Genomic DNA, 16,450 nt, shown 5'->3' with positions numbered 1-16,450 from the left:
ATGCATTTGGCCACCACAGTGTACGCGATGGTATTGCTCCCAGAGCTCCTCAAGAATGTTCCTGCACTGATTGTGCGATTCCATAAAATGTCTTCAAGTCGTACTGTTGATGTGTCTCAAAACACTTGGGAAATATGGCGAAGCCATATTGTAAGGCTCTTGTAAGGCTCTTGAAAGAAACTTTTGATGAGATAAAGAAGAATTGCAGAAATATATTATCGGCACACGTTCCCAATAAAGTGGGCTTCATTCTGGGTTAGATGTTTTTTCAGGTAATCTCATAACTTTTAGTCATATTTTATCTCTCCAGTAATTGATGAAGATCTTAATAAAACTTCAGAACAAAATGTAAAGAATTGATATCAAATGCATCGTTGGGGTGTGTCAATTCTGGAAAAATACAAAACTGAACGTAATTATAAAAACTATTGAAAAATAAAACCATATAGTAAAACTATGAGAAATCAAAACATCAAAGAATAACGACTTTCGCGAAAGTGATCCGTTGCAAAGCCACCCTTCGGCATCAATCACCAAAAGTGGATTCAAATATGTAAATAGATTACTCACATCATTTGGATGCTGGGATGAGGGTTTCGAATCGTATTCTGTTTGGAATGGTTTCATAGGTGGCGGTATGGTTGTTTCTTCACAAGACCTTGCTTCTGAGACACTCCTGTGGAATAAATTATTGATTTATTTGAAAAATAAAAGTTTATAAATACATACATCACTCTAGGGACCATATCGAGCCAATGTGTGGAATTCTCTAAATCTTCGTCACTGAAAAAATGCTTTTGTAGTAAAAACTTCAGTAAATAATATTATATTTCAATTAATTAACTAATATGTGAGAGGAGTAACAAAATTAATAAATTATTATGGTAAGATTTCAGAATTGTTACTACTTTGAAACCTATGTATATTTTTATCAATATCAAGCATATATTTTGTTGAGGTGGTTAATATCGGACCCATTGAGGCAATTTTCTGATTGTAATATGATATATATATATATATATATATATATATATATATATATATATATGTATGAAATCTGAAGTTTTCACGGATAGGAATATGCTGAACTGGTTTTTCCGGGTATTTGATCCGTGTATGTGATATTATCTCTAATTTCACCGACGTTTCGACAAAATCTCATTTGTCATTATCAAGGTGTGCTGTTACGTGTTCAGAAGTTTGTTGACCTTGCTCAACTCACTTCTTACTATAATGGTAAAATGGTATTCGTTACGTGTTCAGAGATAGAGTAGTCCATAAACCCTCTACTACCTACTATTTAAATGTTGTTGAGTTTTACCTGCGTTCTTCTTCTTCTTAGTTGACCTCATCTTGTCGAAACGTCGGTGAAATTAGAGATAATATCACATACACGGATCAAATACCCGGAAAAACCAGTTCAGCATATTCCTATCCTTGAAAACTTCAGATTTCATATTCAATACCTTAACGGGGAGATGAGGTCAACTAAGAAGAAGAAGAACGCAGGTAAAATTCAACAACATTTAAATAGTAGGTAGTAGAGGGTTTATGGACTACTCTATCTCTGAACACGTAACGAATACCATTTTACCATTAAAGTAAGAAGTGAGTTGAGCAAGGTCAACAAACTTCTGAACACGTAACAGCACACCTTGATAATGACAAATGAGATTTTGTCGAAACGTCGGTGAAATTAGAGATAATATCACATACACGGATCAAATACCCGGAAAAACCAGTTCAGCATATATATATATATATATATATATATATATATATATATATATATATATATATATATATATATATATATATATACATATTTTGATTGTTGCAACTAATTTTTCTTTATTTTGAGTATTTCAATATTAAATTCTACAAAAAGGATATGAAGCTTCATTTTTGATTTATATCATGCACACTCGATAAAATCTTGCTGATTTTATCTGTTGTTCCTGCAATATATGGTAGTGTGGTTGTTATGACCGGTGTATCTCGAGTTTTTTGTTGTTTCCGTGTGGTCTTGGCAGCCGCTTTTATACTTCTTTCTGAGAACTTATTCATTTGTAGAGTTGTTTCGATGGTGTTCAACTCTTGTTGTCTGTGATCGTTGTCTGCCAGCCTCCTCGAACGTGTAATGAGTGTTTTTGCCACCGCGTGAATTTGTTTTGGGTGGTGGTGTGAATTTGTGTTTAGGTACCTATTCGTGTGTGTTGGCTTTCGATATACCGTGTGACCTAATGTACCGTCCGGCTTTTTTATAATCAGTACATCGAGAAATGCGGGCTGGTTGCCTTCTTCAACTTCTTTCGTAAATTTAATGCGTGGATGGATTTCATTCAAGTGATTAAAAAACCTGGAAAGTGTCTGGTGTCCATGAGACCAAATCACGAAGATGTCATCGACATACCTCAGCCAGAGTTTAGGTTTCAAGTGTGACGTTGCTATTGCCTCGGTTTCGATTTCTTCCTTAAAAAGATTGGCAACAACGGGTGATAGTGGTGAGTCCATTGTAACGACTAACGATACAGACAAATTGAAGGGGCACCAATAACAACAAACAAAGCAGTAAAAAATCCTGGTATACAAATGAGCTCCAAACCATGAAAAATCAATCACAGATCGTATTAGAACTATGCCAAATTTCTAATGAGATGCATGTAAAAAAATCTAAAAAAAGAATATCAAAAAGTATACAAACAAAAACTGAAAATTACAAAAGGAGAGTTTAATAACAGGAAAATAAAGTTTACGAATAATATTAACGAAACGTATTGGAATATAATAAATGAAGAAAGGGGCAAAACAAGAAAATACCCAGAAATCAAACTAAACGGAAATGACAAACGACTTCTTTATCAACAAAGCAGACGATATATATCACAGTATAGTACAAACCCAATCACATGTAACTTCTCCATTGTCAGGAAATTTCAACTGTTTCCCAAACTTTAAATTTAGGGAAGTAACCTTTAACGAAACTAGAAATATAATAAATAAAATGAAAAATAAAACCAATGCTGACTTTTATGAGCTAAATACTTTTTTAATAAAAATAATCGAAAATATCATAATCACACCCTTAACAAATTTTATAAATGAAGCAATAAAATCCGGAACTTTTTCTGACTGCCTTAAAATTACTAAAGTGATCCCAATACCAGAAGAAAAAAATGCCGAAGAATTGTGTAAACTGAGACCCATCTCAATACTTCCTGTAATTGGCAAAATATTTGAAGCTGCTCTGAAATCGCAGTTAGTAGAACACCTTGAGGTACATAACATCATTCCAGATTACCAATATAGCTGAGCTATATACAGCCACAGACGCTGTAGTGCAGCTAGTAGATAAAATTGTCACAGGATTTCAGAAACGTGTCCACACAGGAACAGTGTTCTGCGATCTTCAGGCGGTATTCGATTGTGTGTCACATGAAATCTTGCCTTAAAAATTGGAGTGGTTCAAATTTGAGGAAAACTCAGATCATATCTATCGGAATAGACAATACGTTTTTTTAAATAATAAGGCATCTGATACCAAAGAAATAAAAAACGGTGTCTACCAAGGTTCGGTTTTGGGACCAATTCTATACTTGATTTATGTGATTGATTTCAAGACTGAAGATGACTCTGAGATTATGCAATTTGCTTATACATTTAATGTATAAGTTTGAAAATGTCCTTATAAAGCGAAACTGCAGTAACGATAGTTACAAATAAAAGTGGTAAAAAATATAGAAAGTTTTAATTCTCTTTTCTACGATAGGATTTGTAATTCTAAGAATTGGTCAATATAGGTTTTTTAATATGCTTTATCGAATGAAAAAAATGGCATTTTCCCAACACTTTCGGTTATATAAGAAGTTGGTACCAACTTTCTTAATTGATATATAACACCATGTATATTTTCACATTCATGAACTTCTGGAATAATCCTAATGTGAGTTTATGAAATACACCCTATACCAAAAATGAACCGTTCTATAGATATTCATTTGTTTACTTAAAAAAACTAGGTATTCGGCTCTCGAATGATCCCCCTATGAAAATCAAAAGTTTTATAGAATACATAAAAAAGCTATTACTGATTCATCAAAATACTTCATATCATTTCATCGTCTTGTATGAGTAACATTTCCAAAAAGTAATACAAGGTGTTCGGAATCGATGACTAATTCTGAAGATATGAAAAAGGGCCAAAACTCAGTTTTTTCAAATGAAACACCCTGCATTTTAGGATAGTTTTGAACTTTGGAGATGATCTGATTCATTTTCGGAAAATATTTTCTGTATCTAAAATCAACCGTTCAGTTTTTCTCAAAAACATTAAACATTCGTATGTCAATCATAAAACTGTGGGCTACGAATAGTTATAGAAAGTTTACTAGAGCTATCAATTTTGCGTCATGGGTTTTATTGGGTTTATTGAAGGCAGAGTTTCATATGAATTAATAATGAATAAAAAAATGTTAATTAAAAATAATTCATGAAATAGCGAAATTTCAAATATATTGCATTGTCTTTCGACACAAAATATTAAAACTATTTAAAATATGTTCGAAGACATTTTCGTTAACTTCCAGGCATTTATTTCAACTCTTTTCGTCATATTATTAGATTTGACAGTAGTCGATATGTGTTGAGTACGGATCAATGTCCGGTTGACTTCAGCCTAAAAAGAGAGAACAGCCACGATCTGTGAAAGAGAAATATAAGTATAAGACCTCGGACTGGACGAAGTTCAAACCAGAATTCAACATACTTACTACCATTCAAAGTCAAATCAATTCACAAAATCTAAATACAATAACAGAACCGTTCATTAAGCACATAAAAATAGTCAGAGATGAATTCACAAAATCATTCGTGGTTGAGGGCCACAAAGATCGTCTTCCGCGGGATACTGAGGAACTCATTGTTGAGAAACAGAGCCAAAAAATAATGACAAAAAGACTCGCAATGGAAAGAGCGCATGCGCAGGCTTGCGGAGCTGTTGAATCTCCAAATAAATGAGTTCACCAATGCCTGGTGGAGGGAGAAACTTGAAAGGCTAAATGGTCAGGACAACTCTGCGAAGGATGACGCGATATATTGACAACAGATACGAGCCCATGCCTACCATAGAGATCGGTAATAAACATGCGGTCACCGACGATCGGAAGGCCAGAGTCACATTTACTATTCTATGCCAGAGGGTTTGGCGGGTACTTTCACAACGTCTACAAATCTAACCCAGACATGAATGACGAACATAAAAATATTAGCGAAACGGCCTAGAACGCACAGTTCTAGGCCTCTTCCGAGCCTGAACCGTGACACTCTTGCCGAAATCTCAACCTATCTCGAGGAAGTCCAATATACAATAAAATGTCTTCATATGCATGAGGCACCAGAATCTTACATGCTCATCAAGTCAATTGTTCAGTTAGGTTCAGAATTCACCAAGATACCTTTACGGATTTTTCAATGAAAGTAGGTTTTCCACAGGGGTCCTGCCTGTTTCCACACCTATATTCTCTCTATACGTACGACTTTCCTATGTATGGCATATAGGTGCCACACAAAATGCACACTCGTTTTCCTGCGAAGGGGCAACAAGCCAACTCAAAATTCATTCGGATCGGTTAGTCGTACTTTATATGGAAATTTACGAAGAAATTCACTACCGTGAACATCTTCAGATAAATGACAATTCGGGAAAATTGTGTAGACGAGCAGAGGAGTGCAAAATACCTGGGAGTTATCCTGAACAAGCGCGTGAATTTCCTAGAGCACATAAGTTTGTCAATTCAGAGGCCAGGCTGGCTATGCTGTACGCTTGTCTTGTGTTCTGCAGCCTCAAAGATATCCCGTTATCGAGGCTTGAGAGAATGCAGAACAGAGTTCTTCGTATGTGACCGATAGTAATTGATAAGTTTCATTGGAGTGTTCGCGAGATATAGCAGAAGTCAAATCGATTGAGGATTTTATCCGGCGGCTCGTGTACAAACACTTCAAGTGGTTTCTCCCCAAAAGCCCGCTGATTAGTTCAGTCACAGCGATTAGATCTTACAATAATTGTCAGCCCCGCCGTCACGGCGGGCTGATTTATGAGAGCTTAGATAGTTTCCACGAACGACGTGTGTATGCCCAATTGTAAGTTCATGAAAGATATTGGAACAATTTTCACAAATATTTTTATTTTCAGACACGTTTCGCTAACACCGTAGCTCCATCGGTAGCTACTGAGAAACAAAAAATGTTTCTGAAAATTGTTTGATCATTATTATGGATAGTGTTATTGATTTTCATCAAGTAATGTGTCTTTTATAATACACCTCAAACAACAGAGAAGCCGTTCTAGGTATAAACCCGCGTATGTTGGCAAATGTCGCTGAAGGTTTCTGAAAGATGATACGTTTGTGTATAAAGTCTGATTATCGCCATTTTGAACACTTGATATAAAATCTTGCTTGTTTCTTCTTCGGAAAATTGCTATAATATCGGTGACTGTGTGAAAGTAGCGATTCACGTTAGATTTGAATCCACCATTTGTATCCACCATTAAAAAAATCCTTCATCATTTGAACTAATACCTACATAACATTCAAAATATTGACCAATGAACGCATATATCTTTAGATCTCTTAGATCTCGGTGTTTATTTCAATCAATTCAAATTTGTCAAAACGCCATAAGCGACTTGATGAATAATAAATTGAATAAAATCGATTTGCATTAAATGTCTATTTTACTTGAAAATGTGAAGAGTTAGCTATAGGCATATATACTAGTATTCGATAGAAAAAAAATTGACATTTGCTGTGAACATAAAATACAGGACGTTCAATTCAAATTGAAAAAGTTATTGCTGTTGAAAGGTTGTAATTGTTTTCACAAGTCCGACATAAAAATTGTTCAGTTAGAAGCCTTCAGCATCGATTTTGTTAAAAATAAACACCAGTCGAGAATTCAAGCATTGAAACAAGCACTACCTACATTTTCACAAAATGAGAGATATTGCAAAAGTGACAAGATGTAGGAGGAATAAACCTTATGAGAGTTATTTTGATCGTAGAGTCAATAAGTTGAATAATATACAGAACATTCCATTAAAAAAATAACAACTTTGATATGTTTAGTGTTTCTGTACACCTTGTACAACACGAACATACTTTTAAAATGTAACCCTATCCATGCTTTGGGAAACATTTCAAAATCAAATGCTTTAGCTATGATGCTTCATACAGAATAACGTGAATAAGCTTGGATAATTGAAGATGATATATAAAGGCCGTTTTTTTAGCTGATACCACTATTGCTATCTCGGAAATTGTAGGTCCTATAAAGATGGTTAAATGAAACAGAAGTTGCCTTTTTAGGAATGCAACATAATGGTAGATATTTTCAGATCGATAAAATCACCAACCTTTTCTGAGATATTTGCAAAAATCCAAAAATGTCAGATTTTATTTTTTTGCTCTGCCACCTCCATTTTCAATAATATCAAAAAATGACGAAAAAAATTTCGTTATTGAAATCCATTATCAATATATTTTTTTAAATACGGATCTATATATTTTTTTAAATACGGACCTGTATATTTTTTTTATATTTTGGTAGTCATTATAATTACAAATTAATTGATATCTCACAATATATGTATTTCTCGACGTTTTTTCAGAAAAGACATCATTGATATTCTATTTTTTATATTAAGAGCTCAAATTTCTGAATTTTACTGAGATCCTGAGTTCTCCCGTCAGTGCCGGTTGAGGTGTGGGGTCGATTTTGACCCACTCACTTCTAACCTAACCTAACCTAACCCGTCAGTAATGTCGTTCATTGAGATCTCAAATATTAATATTCACCGAAATCCAAATACATTTTTTTCAGGGTTGTCTTGAAAAAGAGAGACCAATTATCTTTGTATCAATACCAAGCCATTCATAGTTCCAAATGTCTCTTGAAAATTGGTAGCAACCCATATATTTCTGTTCAAAAAATGATTACCTATATGAACAACAGTTATTCAATTTGTTGGGCGATTTTAAGGGAAGAACATGAATTTTTCCAATGACGAAAAAGTGGATATGCTTTTTGTTTATTCGAGATGTTTGAGAGATGCTACCAAATCTCTGGAAATGTATCAGGAATTGTATCCTGAACGACGACAACCTAATCATAGATATTCTCAACGTATCGAAAATAGTTCACTAAATTATGGATCCTTTGAAAAACCTCCAAAAAAAATGTATGGTTACTGAATGTGGTGGCGATAATGAAATAGGTGTATCACTGAGGGAGATTGCCCATAATTCAGCCATATCCACTATGTCTGTACGTAAAATTTTAAAGAAAAATCAAATCATTTGCGTTTGACGGACTTCAACAGGAGAAAAGTTTTTTGTAGATGGCTCGTTAAAAAATTTCGCCAAAATAATGAAATAAAAAAAAATGTTGTGTGATGAAAGCATATTTACCAACAACTGATGGTTCAACAGTAATATACATTATCACTGGCGACAAGAAAATGAATATTTACATTGAGTTACCAATTTTCAAGAGAGATATGGTATATGCCTTGGTGTTCTTGATAATGAAATTATTAGCTGCCAGTTTTTTGAAACATCTCTGACCGGTGAAGTATACTTGGACTTCTCATCAGGGACTCTAATTGAGTTTATACAAGATTTGCCACTTAGCCTAATTAGAAAAATTAGTATTTCCAACACGACGGAGCTCCACCACATCGCAGGAGAATGTGCAGAGATTTCCTCAATACAACTATGCCAGGAAGATGGATAGGAATTAATGGTCCTATTGAATGCTCACTACGTTCACCGGAACTTTCCCTTCTAGATTTTTCATTGTGAGGCTTCATAAAAGATTCAGAAAGTATTCAGAATCAATTTTGAAAATATTGAGGAATGAAACGATTCAATCAGGAGAGACTATATGGCTATCACTCCAGAGATGTTATAGAACTGCCACAAGCATACTATTTCTCAGCCACAAGCACACTATTTCTAGAGCAAGTATTTGTTTGAGAAATGATGGACGACAATTTAAACATTTAATGCGATATCACGTGAGACGGTAACTTAAAAATAGTAACGTGAGGCATTCCGGTACGATGTTCATTTTCTACGATTTAGATTCTCGTTTGCAACTGTTTCTTTTTCATTGTGGTGTATTACGATACTTTCAACTATGTGCTTGCAACCATATTTAAAAAAATTATTTCTCATTGAAAAAAAGGTAAATGACTACCAAAAAATAAAAAAAATTCACAGGTTCGTATTGCGACAAATTAAAGAATTAACTGTCTTAAAAAAACAATTTCCAACAATATTTCACTAATCACAATTTACGCTAATTTATTTACTCCAACCCTTAGCAATTAACGTTTAATTCATTTCCACTATTTGAATTTCTTGTTTAACCACTCGATTCACTTTCTGAACTGCCTTCTTGGGTCGAGTTCATTTTCACTATTTGAATTTCTTGTTAAACCACTCGATTCACTTTCTGAACTGCCTTCTTGGGTCGGAAAGACGGTTTTATATCGGTAACGGTCCTTTCTAGAATTCTGTAGTCGGTTCGGTACTAGAATTTTACCGGCGATTCCCGACTGTATGCTTTCGTGGTGATGTCATGTGTTTGTTCCATGATCTGGTCGGCGTCCTGGTCAGGGGCGGCTTCAGATTCGTTACATTGCCCCCTTCTTAAAGACGTTTCGCCCCTAAATGTCATCCTTAACGTGTAATGATACCTGCAGAACTCCCCATATCTGCACTGTGAAGTTCGATGGAATTAACACTTCACAGTCTTCATGCTCGCTCGTGGAAGATGGTAACCGCACACCAAAATTTTGATGCCGCTGGATCTGAATATCGTTTCCAACATGCTTCTCACAATTCTCCAATCCAACTTGTCAAGCCCAGAGGCTAATTTCGGGATTGCCAAATCCACAATATTCAGGTTGAGCATCGTGTCCCTCAGTCTGGTAAGACTCCTCCAGACATCTTCATTGGACGGTCTGTCTCAAAAATGCTTTTTGGTCACCAAGTAGAAAATGTTTCTCTGACCCTTCTTAACTATATCACTCCTCCGACTTCTGGATTCTGATCTTGTGATGTTTGGAGCTGACCGAATTTCTTGGTGAATACTACAGCGATACCTCTGGACATTTGGAGATTCTTTGCCACGCAGTGAGCTAGTGAGTATTCAACTGGAATCTTGGAAAGGTCTCGTGGCCCTTCTTGAGTTATCCCATGTCCGTTCGAGTATAAAGGCATGCACTTCTGGAACATCATTTCATCCTCTGGTGGTCCGAGGGCGCGAACTTGGGCGTGATTTTCAGCACGAGGAGCCAATTTATCAAAATGGACGACTATAGGCTTTCCTCGAGGTGGCTCATGGATTCGGTAGACGAGGCCATTTATCTTTTTCACGATTGTGTATAGACCTTCCCACAAGTTCCGCAAATTTAGTGATAAACCACGGCGTCGCTTAGGGTTGTACAGCTAATCTAGGTCACCGGTTTCGAATCCTTCAGCATTCGCCCTGATGTCATAGGCCTTCTTCATCTTATTGCTGGCACTCCGGATGTTCAGACGGACTCGTTCATGGATGTCGTCTATTCTCTGCCGAAGCTTGCTGCCCGGCGTTTTGAAAATTTAGCTCGAACCCTCTGGAATTCATTATGTACATTCCAAGAATCGCATGGTCCTCTATGTCCGCCACCAATGCACGATGGTTCAATTCAATGCTGTCCAATACCAATTCAATTGGTAGTTCAAGTACAGTGGCTGGCTCCCCTACTGCGGTGCGAAGCTTCCAACTCGACGGTTCAATTCTTGCCGGTTTTTTGGCAAAAGTTGGCCCGAGAGTGGTGATCGTCGCACCTGTATCTAGCAGCATGGTGCAAGACTTGTTGATGAGGCCGTCTACGAAAACACCTCTGTTCTGTCGTTGAAGAATGGCAACATATGCGTTTTTTACGGTGGGTTGCTGGGTACAGGCCGACGATTGCCCCATCTCATCGACCCCCTCTAGTTTTCGTGATTTGGTGTTAGTTCTTTGAATGCAGGACATTTGCTACGCACATGCCCAATTTTCCCACAGTTCCAGCATCTTATTTGAATTCTCTCAGGCTACACTTCTTTTATTACCTTTCTAATGGTGGCCTCAATATCAGCAGGCACCTGTCCATCTTTCTCCATAGTTAGAACTTTGCTCTGGCTCTTGCAGGATTGTTGTGCAGCCTCAATCTTCAGGGCGCTTGCCAGTGTATCCACGAGATGTTTGGGATGAGCTAGTATCAAGGCCTGCCTCAGAATGCCTGAACTGCTAACCGCTCCATTACATTTTCGGTATAGCAGGATATGGCAGACGAACTAATCGAGCAATGTCGACTTCAAATTCCTTTAGAGATTCTCCTGATTTCTGGCAGCGGTTCTTCAGCAGTGAATGGTAAACGTGCTCTAGGTAGGCCTGCCTATACCGTAGCTCAGGATGTTTTATAAGTTGGTCATAGTCTTCCTGTTTTTGAGCCGTGAGGGTTTGCAAAATATTCGTTGCTTCTCCACGCAACGCCAGTGTTGATGCCTTCTCTCCTGCCTTTTCTCCTGCCGTTTCTCCTGCATTTCACCTGCATTCTCATGCGCTCCTCTGGCCGCAGCTTCGAATTGCCGGCGATAATTTGCCCAAGGAGTTTTTCCGTCGACCTGGGGTGGCTTCATGGAGAGCTTTCCTGGTTCAGGACTGACTTTGACATCTTTCCTTGCATTTTGAAGTTTTACCATGTTGAAGCTCAGTTTCGGAGTTGAGTTTCGGTAGCAGTTTCTGTGGTGTGGGCAGAATTAACGATTTGCTAATATTTTCCTTCATCTTGCTGATTTCTGCTTCAACACCGCCCTTGATTTCATCGCCTATTTCTTTCCATTCTCTTCATTTCTGCTTCGATTTCATCTTTGATCTCCCTTTTGATTTCCTCTACTTCCGTGTTTATTTCCTTCCTGTCTCGATGGTTCCTATCCTTCCTTCGAGTGGACTCGTCACGCAACAAAGTTCTTTCTGAGGCTTAAAAGCCTTCCTCATTTTCTAGAAGTTTATCTTCCAAACTTTTCGAATTTTGTTGAAGTTCATCTTTCAGCGATTTGGTATTCTCATCGAGTTTGCTCATTATTGAACTCAAATCGCCCCCAGAAACTTCGAATAAATATGTTTTAGGATATTCTTCTAATTTAGTCAAGTTATAAGTTATCCCACATTCTCTTCTGGAGTACTGATTTCTTTCTAGAACAATCTAGCTCCCCCTCCTCCAATTCTTGCTTCGATTCGGCGACTTTTAAGTCCACTAGGCGCACTTTCCTCAAACACATTTTGTCTCTTATTGTATATTTTTCACAAAACTGTATATGTCCACTTATTTTATTCGAGTCCGAAACATCTATTTACTTTCAAAAGTCTATTTTACGCGAGAAAGGTCTATCAGTTTATATTTCCGTAGTCCGGGACTGTTCACTTCGCGAAACACAACGAATCCTGCGTCTTTTTGCGCGAACAAATAAGTCTCATAGTCAAAGGTTGTTCACCAAGCGCTTACAGATTTATTTTACAAATCCACTTCTGATCACCACTTGTGACAAGTTAAAGAATTAACTGTCTGAAACAAATTTATTTCCAACAATATTTCACTAATCACAAACTAATTTGTTTACTACAACGCTTAGCAACTAATGCTTAATTTATTTCCAATATTTGAATTTCTTACTTGTGACGCACTGTTTGGAACCTCTGGTGTAGTAATGGATATAACTGGGGGTTTTTCCCAACATCAAACCGTTATTTTGAAACCTCGACACCTGTTTCGATCACCAAGTGATCATCTTTAAGAGGAATATCATACTGTTTGATCTTCCTCTTGATCAAACTGGTTGATCTTCTTCTCTTGATCACTTGGTGATCGAAACACGTGTCGAGGTGTTACAATAACGGTTTGGTGTTGGGAGAAAACTCCAATAATAATAATTTGAATTTCTCGTTTAGCTGCTTGATTCACTTTCTGAACTGCCCTCTTGGGTCGGGAAGACGGGTTTATACCGGTAACGGTCTTTTCTAGAATTCTGTAGTCGGTTCGGTACTAGCATTTTATCGGCGATTCCCGACTACATTCTTTCGCGGGGATGTCATGTGTTTGTTCCATGTTCAGATTCATTACAGTATTAAAAAAAATAAAGCAATAAGTTCACCTCCATTTTTTGATATTATTGAAAATGGAGGCGGTATATCAAAAAACAAAAACTGTCATTTTCAGTGCAAATATCTCAGAAACAATAAGTGATTTTGTCGATCTGAGAATACTATTATCTTGCATCCCTAAAAAGATAACTTTTGTTCCTTTCAACCGTTCTTGTAGAATCTACTGTTTCCGAGATAGCAATAATGATATCAACTTAAAAAACGGCCTGTATATAACTAAGTGAAAAGTTTAATCAAAATCAACTTACACAAGTGATTTTCTCAGTGTATTGAATTGGGATCTGGTGCCAGTGCTCGATAAGAGATCGGTACTTATTCTGTGAATCAAAGTTGCATTTTCACTTCTATCAGCTTCCGTACCACAGGTGGTTCCCAAAGTGCCCATATTGTTGACAACTGTGGCAGACACTTCAAATCCAGCTGAAATTAGGGCTCCGGAAGTTTTACGAGAGTTTGGTTTTTCTTCAATAATGCTGTCGGTAGGTGTTTTGCTGACTTTTATGATGGGTTCGGACTAAAGTAGACAATCAATTAGATATTATGGTATATAAATAAACTTCGAGTGTTACTGAATTTTATTATGACAGGTAACACACACTCTGTGGAACTGCGATTTGTAATAATTCTATCTCAAGCTGAGCGGGAAATGGGTTTATTGTTACTGATTACAATTAACTTGGAAAATGATTCAATCAATATCGTATTACTGCATATCGTCTAACCCGTGCCAAGGATCGCACGTTGAAAGGTAATACCTCGTTAATCAGCTCGCACAAGTTTTAACTTCTGAGGGTTGTCGCCCATAAGGAGGTAATAGCCGGTTAACGGAGTACATTGAAAAAAATGAGATGAAAAAAGTGTTGAAAGAGGTCCAAAAAAAGAAACTTGACTGAGAGGATTTTTAAAATCGGAAAAACTTAAGATAGGTTTCCTCGGAAATAATCCTTAGAAATGTTATTTATTTAGGAAGTAAAATGCTCTCTCGAAGGTTGTCGTCGAGTGAACATTACATCATGGTATTGTTATAATTCAGAAAAATTGGAATTTCCGTGGAAAAAAGTTTGTGATATTTTGTTAGCGGAAGACGGTCTCGCAGGCGTGTGACATTTTTTATTCAAATAGGCAAAAAGAAAAGGGAATTTAGAATACTAATTATTTTAAAAAAGGGTGAAGTTTTCAAGAATTCAGAAAATATACTCCATTGCTTATATTGTTTTTGTCGCTTAAATGATCATTATAACTCCTGCGAAGTTTGAAAAAAAAATTGAGCAAAATGTTAGCTTGTATTGATTTTATTTCAATTTTGGTTGATTTGTTCCAAAGATTGTGTGTTGGAATAGAATACGAATGAAATTACATGGACCATTAGCACTCCAATGATTCCATTATTGTTTCAGATGTCCCAAAATTTTGTTTTAAAAAAATATTATACGAACGAACTGAGAAGAACTGTTACCTGTGAATTTATTTTATACTGTTATGTTTTGAAAATCGTACATACTTGTATATTTGTACACTTTTGTGTCTTTTTTCCTCTCTGTGGAACCCATATATAGTGATAAGATATAAAAAAAAGAGAAATTGAGGTTATAGCTTTGGAAGTCCTTGCAAATTTAACGTCAGAAGTACTCAGTAACTTAAATCATAAGCCGACGGTTATTCAGAGGGTTTTTTACCCATAGTGGGTATCAGTCAGGTGGATGGCGATTATAATAATGCATAGTAAATAATTGGACCTACCTTACTTGGAGATGGTCCAGCGTCCAAGTAACTCAACAGCTTTGTTTCATTTATAGTGGATGGAACTGACGGTTTTCTGGCATCAAATGTGGTGTAATTCATCAGAGGAGATGTTGCAGAAGCAGGATGGTACTTAGCTCTTGGAATCATCACAGTAAGGGATCGGTCTCTTTGATCCACGAAGGATACATTGTTACTATCGCCGTTTTCCACGTCTTCCGAAATTTGCAATGATATTTTAGAAAACTTTTTTAGGGCAGTTTTTGGTTTCTTTGATTGTTCCTGCATATAAAAAAGAGCAAACTAGGTGAATTTATTGGGGTTATTGAAAATGAGCAGTGAAATTTGACGGAACCTTTTTATTTTAAATGAGTTCATTTAAGGGAGGAATAATTTGAGAACGGTGACAGTGGATTGTTTTCAGTTAAAGAACGATCGAAAAGCCTAGGTAATACAGAAGAATTCCACTGGAATGGAATGAAAATCACTGAATTATAATTGGTTTCTATATATCACGCCAAGCTGTATTGGACAAGGTAATAATTGGTGATATAAATAGATAAATGAGAAAGTCTGCAGCGAAGTAACGTATTTAATTTTTAGTTTTTCCTAAAAGGTCTTGTATGTACAGAAGAAAAAAGATGATATGACATGGGTCCCTAGGAAATACCGGCGTGAATGGTAATGGTATCCAAGAGAGGATCTGCCTTGTCCACTTGTAAGGAACGATTCTTGATGAAGTCATGAATAGAAATTCTTTCAAATAACCTTTTCATCATAATTTAGCTAGTAGTTGTGCAAGACATCATCGAAGTCTTGTAATTATCAAGCTGATCAGCCAGAATCTCTCTGTGGTTTTTTTAAATCAGGACCAGAAGTATATTGAAGTAATGAGTACAATTAGAAGAATTATTCGCTGAACATTTTTCTCCCTCATTTTTTAAGCGATAATTATGAATTATTATACGCACCTCAATATATGGGACACTTTCATTCGTGTCAGATCTACTGTCTTCGGAGCTAGTATCTTGAATCATCGCCCTCCTGTCCAAAGTATTTCCATTTCCTCCATTAGTTGCTTTTTGTGGCATAAATCTCATGCCTGAAGCATTTCCTGATTTTCCTTTGATACACACGGAGAAAATACAAATCAACAGAAGGAAGAAAAGGATTATTCCCAATGTAGCCAGTGCTATCAGGAGAACTGAAACATAATTTCAAATTTCAATACAATACAATGGATTTTAAACTCATGTCGATCCAAGTATCCCAAAAGTCTCATTATTTAGAACTGAAATTTCCCAAATAACGCGAAGAAAACTTCATAATGAATGGGAAATTCAGTTTTAAATACGAGTTCACCTTTTCATATTCCTGTCCTCATTCAGAAAAACATACATATTTAAAAAAGCATAAGTCATAATCGAGGTATACAGGATCAAACTATTACAATGTGTCT

At 36.3% G+C, this 16,450-nt stretch overlaps 1 protein-coding gene across 1 annotated transcript in view; it reads right to left on the bottom strand.

Annotated features, from left to right (window-relative positions):
• The window catches only part of LOC111502168 (uncharacterized), a 46,605-nt gene that overhangs the window by 5,839 nt on the left and 24,316 nt on the right, over window positions 1-16,450 (bottom strand). The window contains exons 6-10 of the mRNA XM_074184755.1: window positions 15,963-16,195; window positions 14,992-15,273; window positions 13,500-13,765; window positions 730-783; window positions 571-676 (exon numbers count right to left, since the gene is read on the bottom strand). Coding sequence (XP_074040856.1) covers window positions 571-676; window positions 730-783; window positions 13,500-13,765; window positions 14,992-15,273; window positions 15,963-16,195 — 941 coding nt within the window. The remainder of the gene's footprint in view (window positions 1-570; window positions 677-729; window positions 784-13,499; window positions 13,766-14,991; window positions 15,274-15,962; window positions 16,196-16,450) is intronic.

Source organism: Leptinotarsa decemlineata, unplaced genomic scaffold (genome assembly GCF_025532065.1).
Source record: "Leptinotarsa decemlineata unplaced genomic scaffold, Ldec_3_MD MMD2_tig00026358_RagTag_RagTag, whole genome shotgun sequence".
NCBI classification, from domain to species: domain Eukaryota; kingdom Metazoa; phylum Arthropoda; class Insecta; order Coleoptera; family Chrysomelidae; genus Leptinotarsa; species Leptinotarsa decemlineata.
Note: the sequence above shows the minus strand (reverse complement) of the source record. Positions and strands in the feature narration are given on the sequence as shown.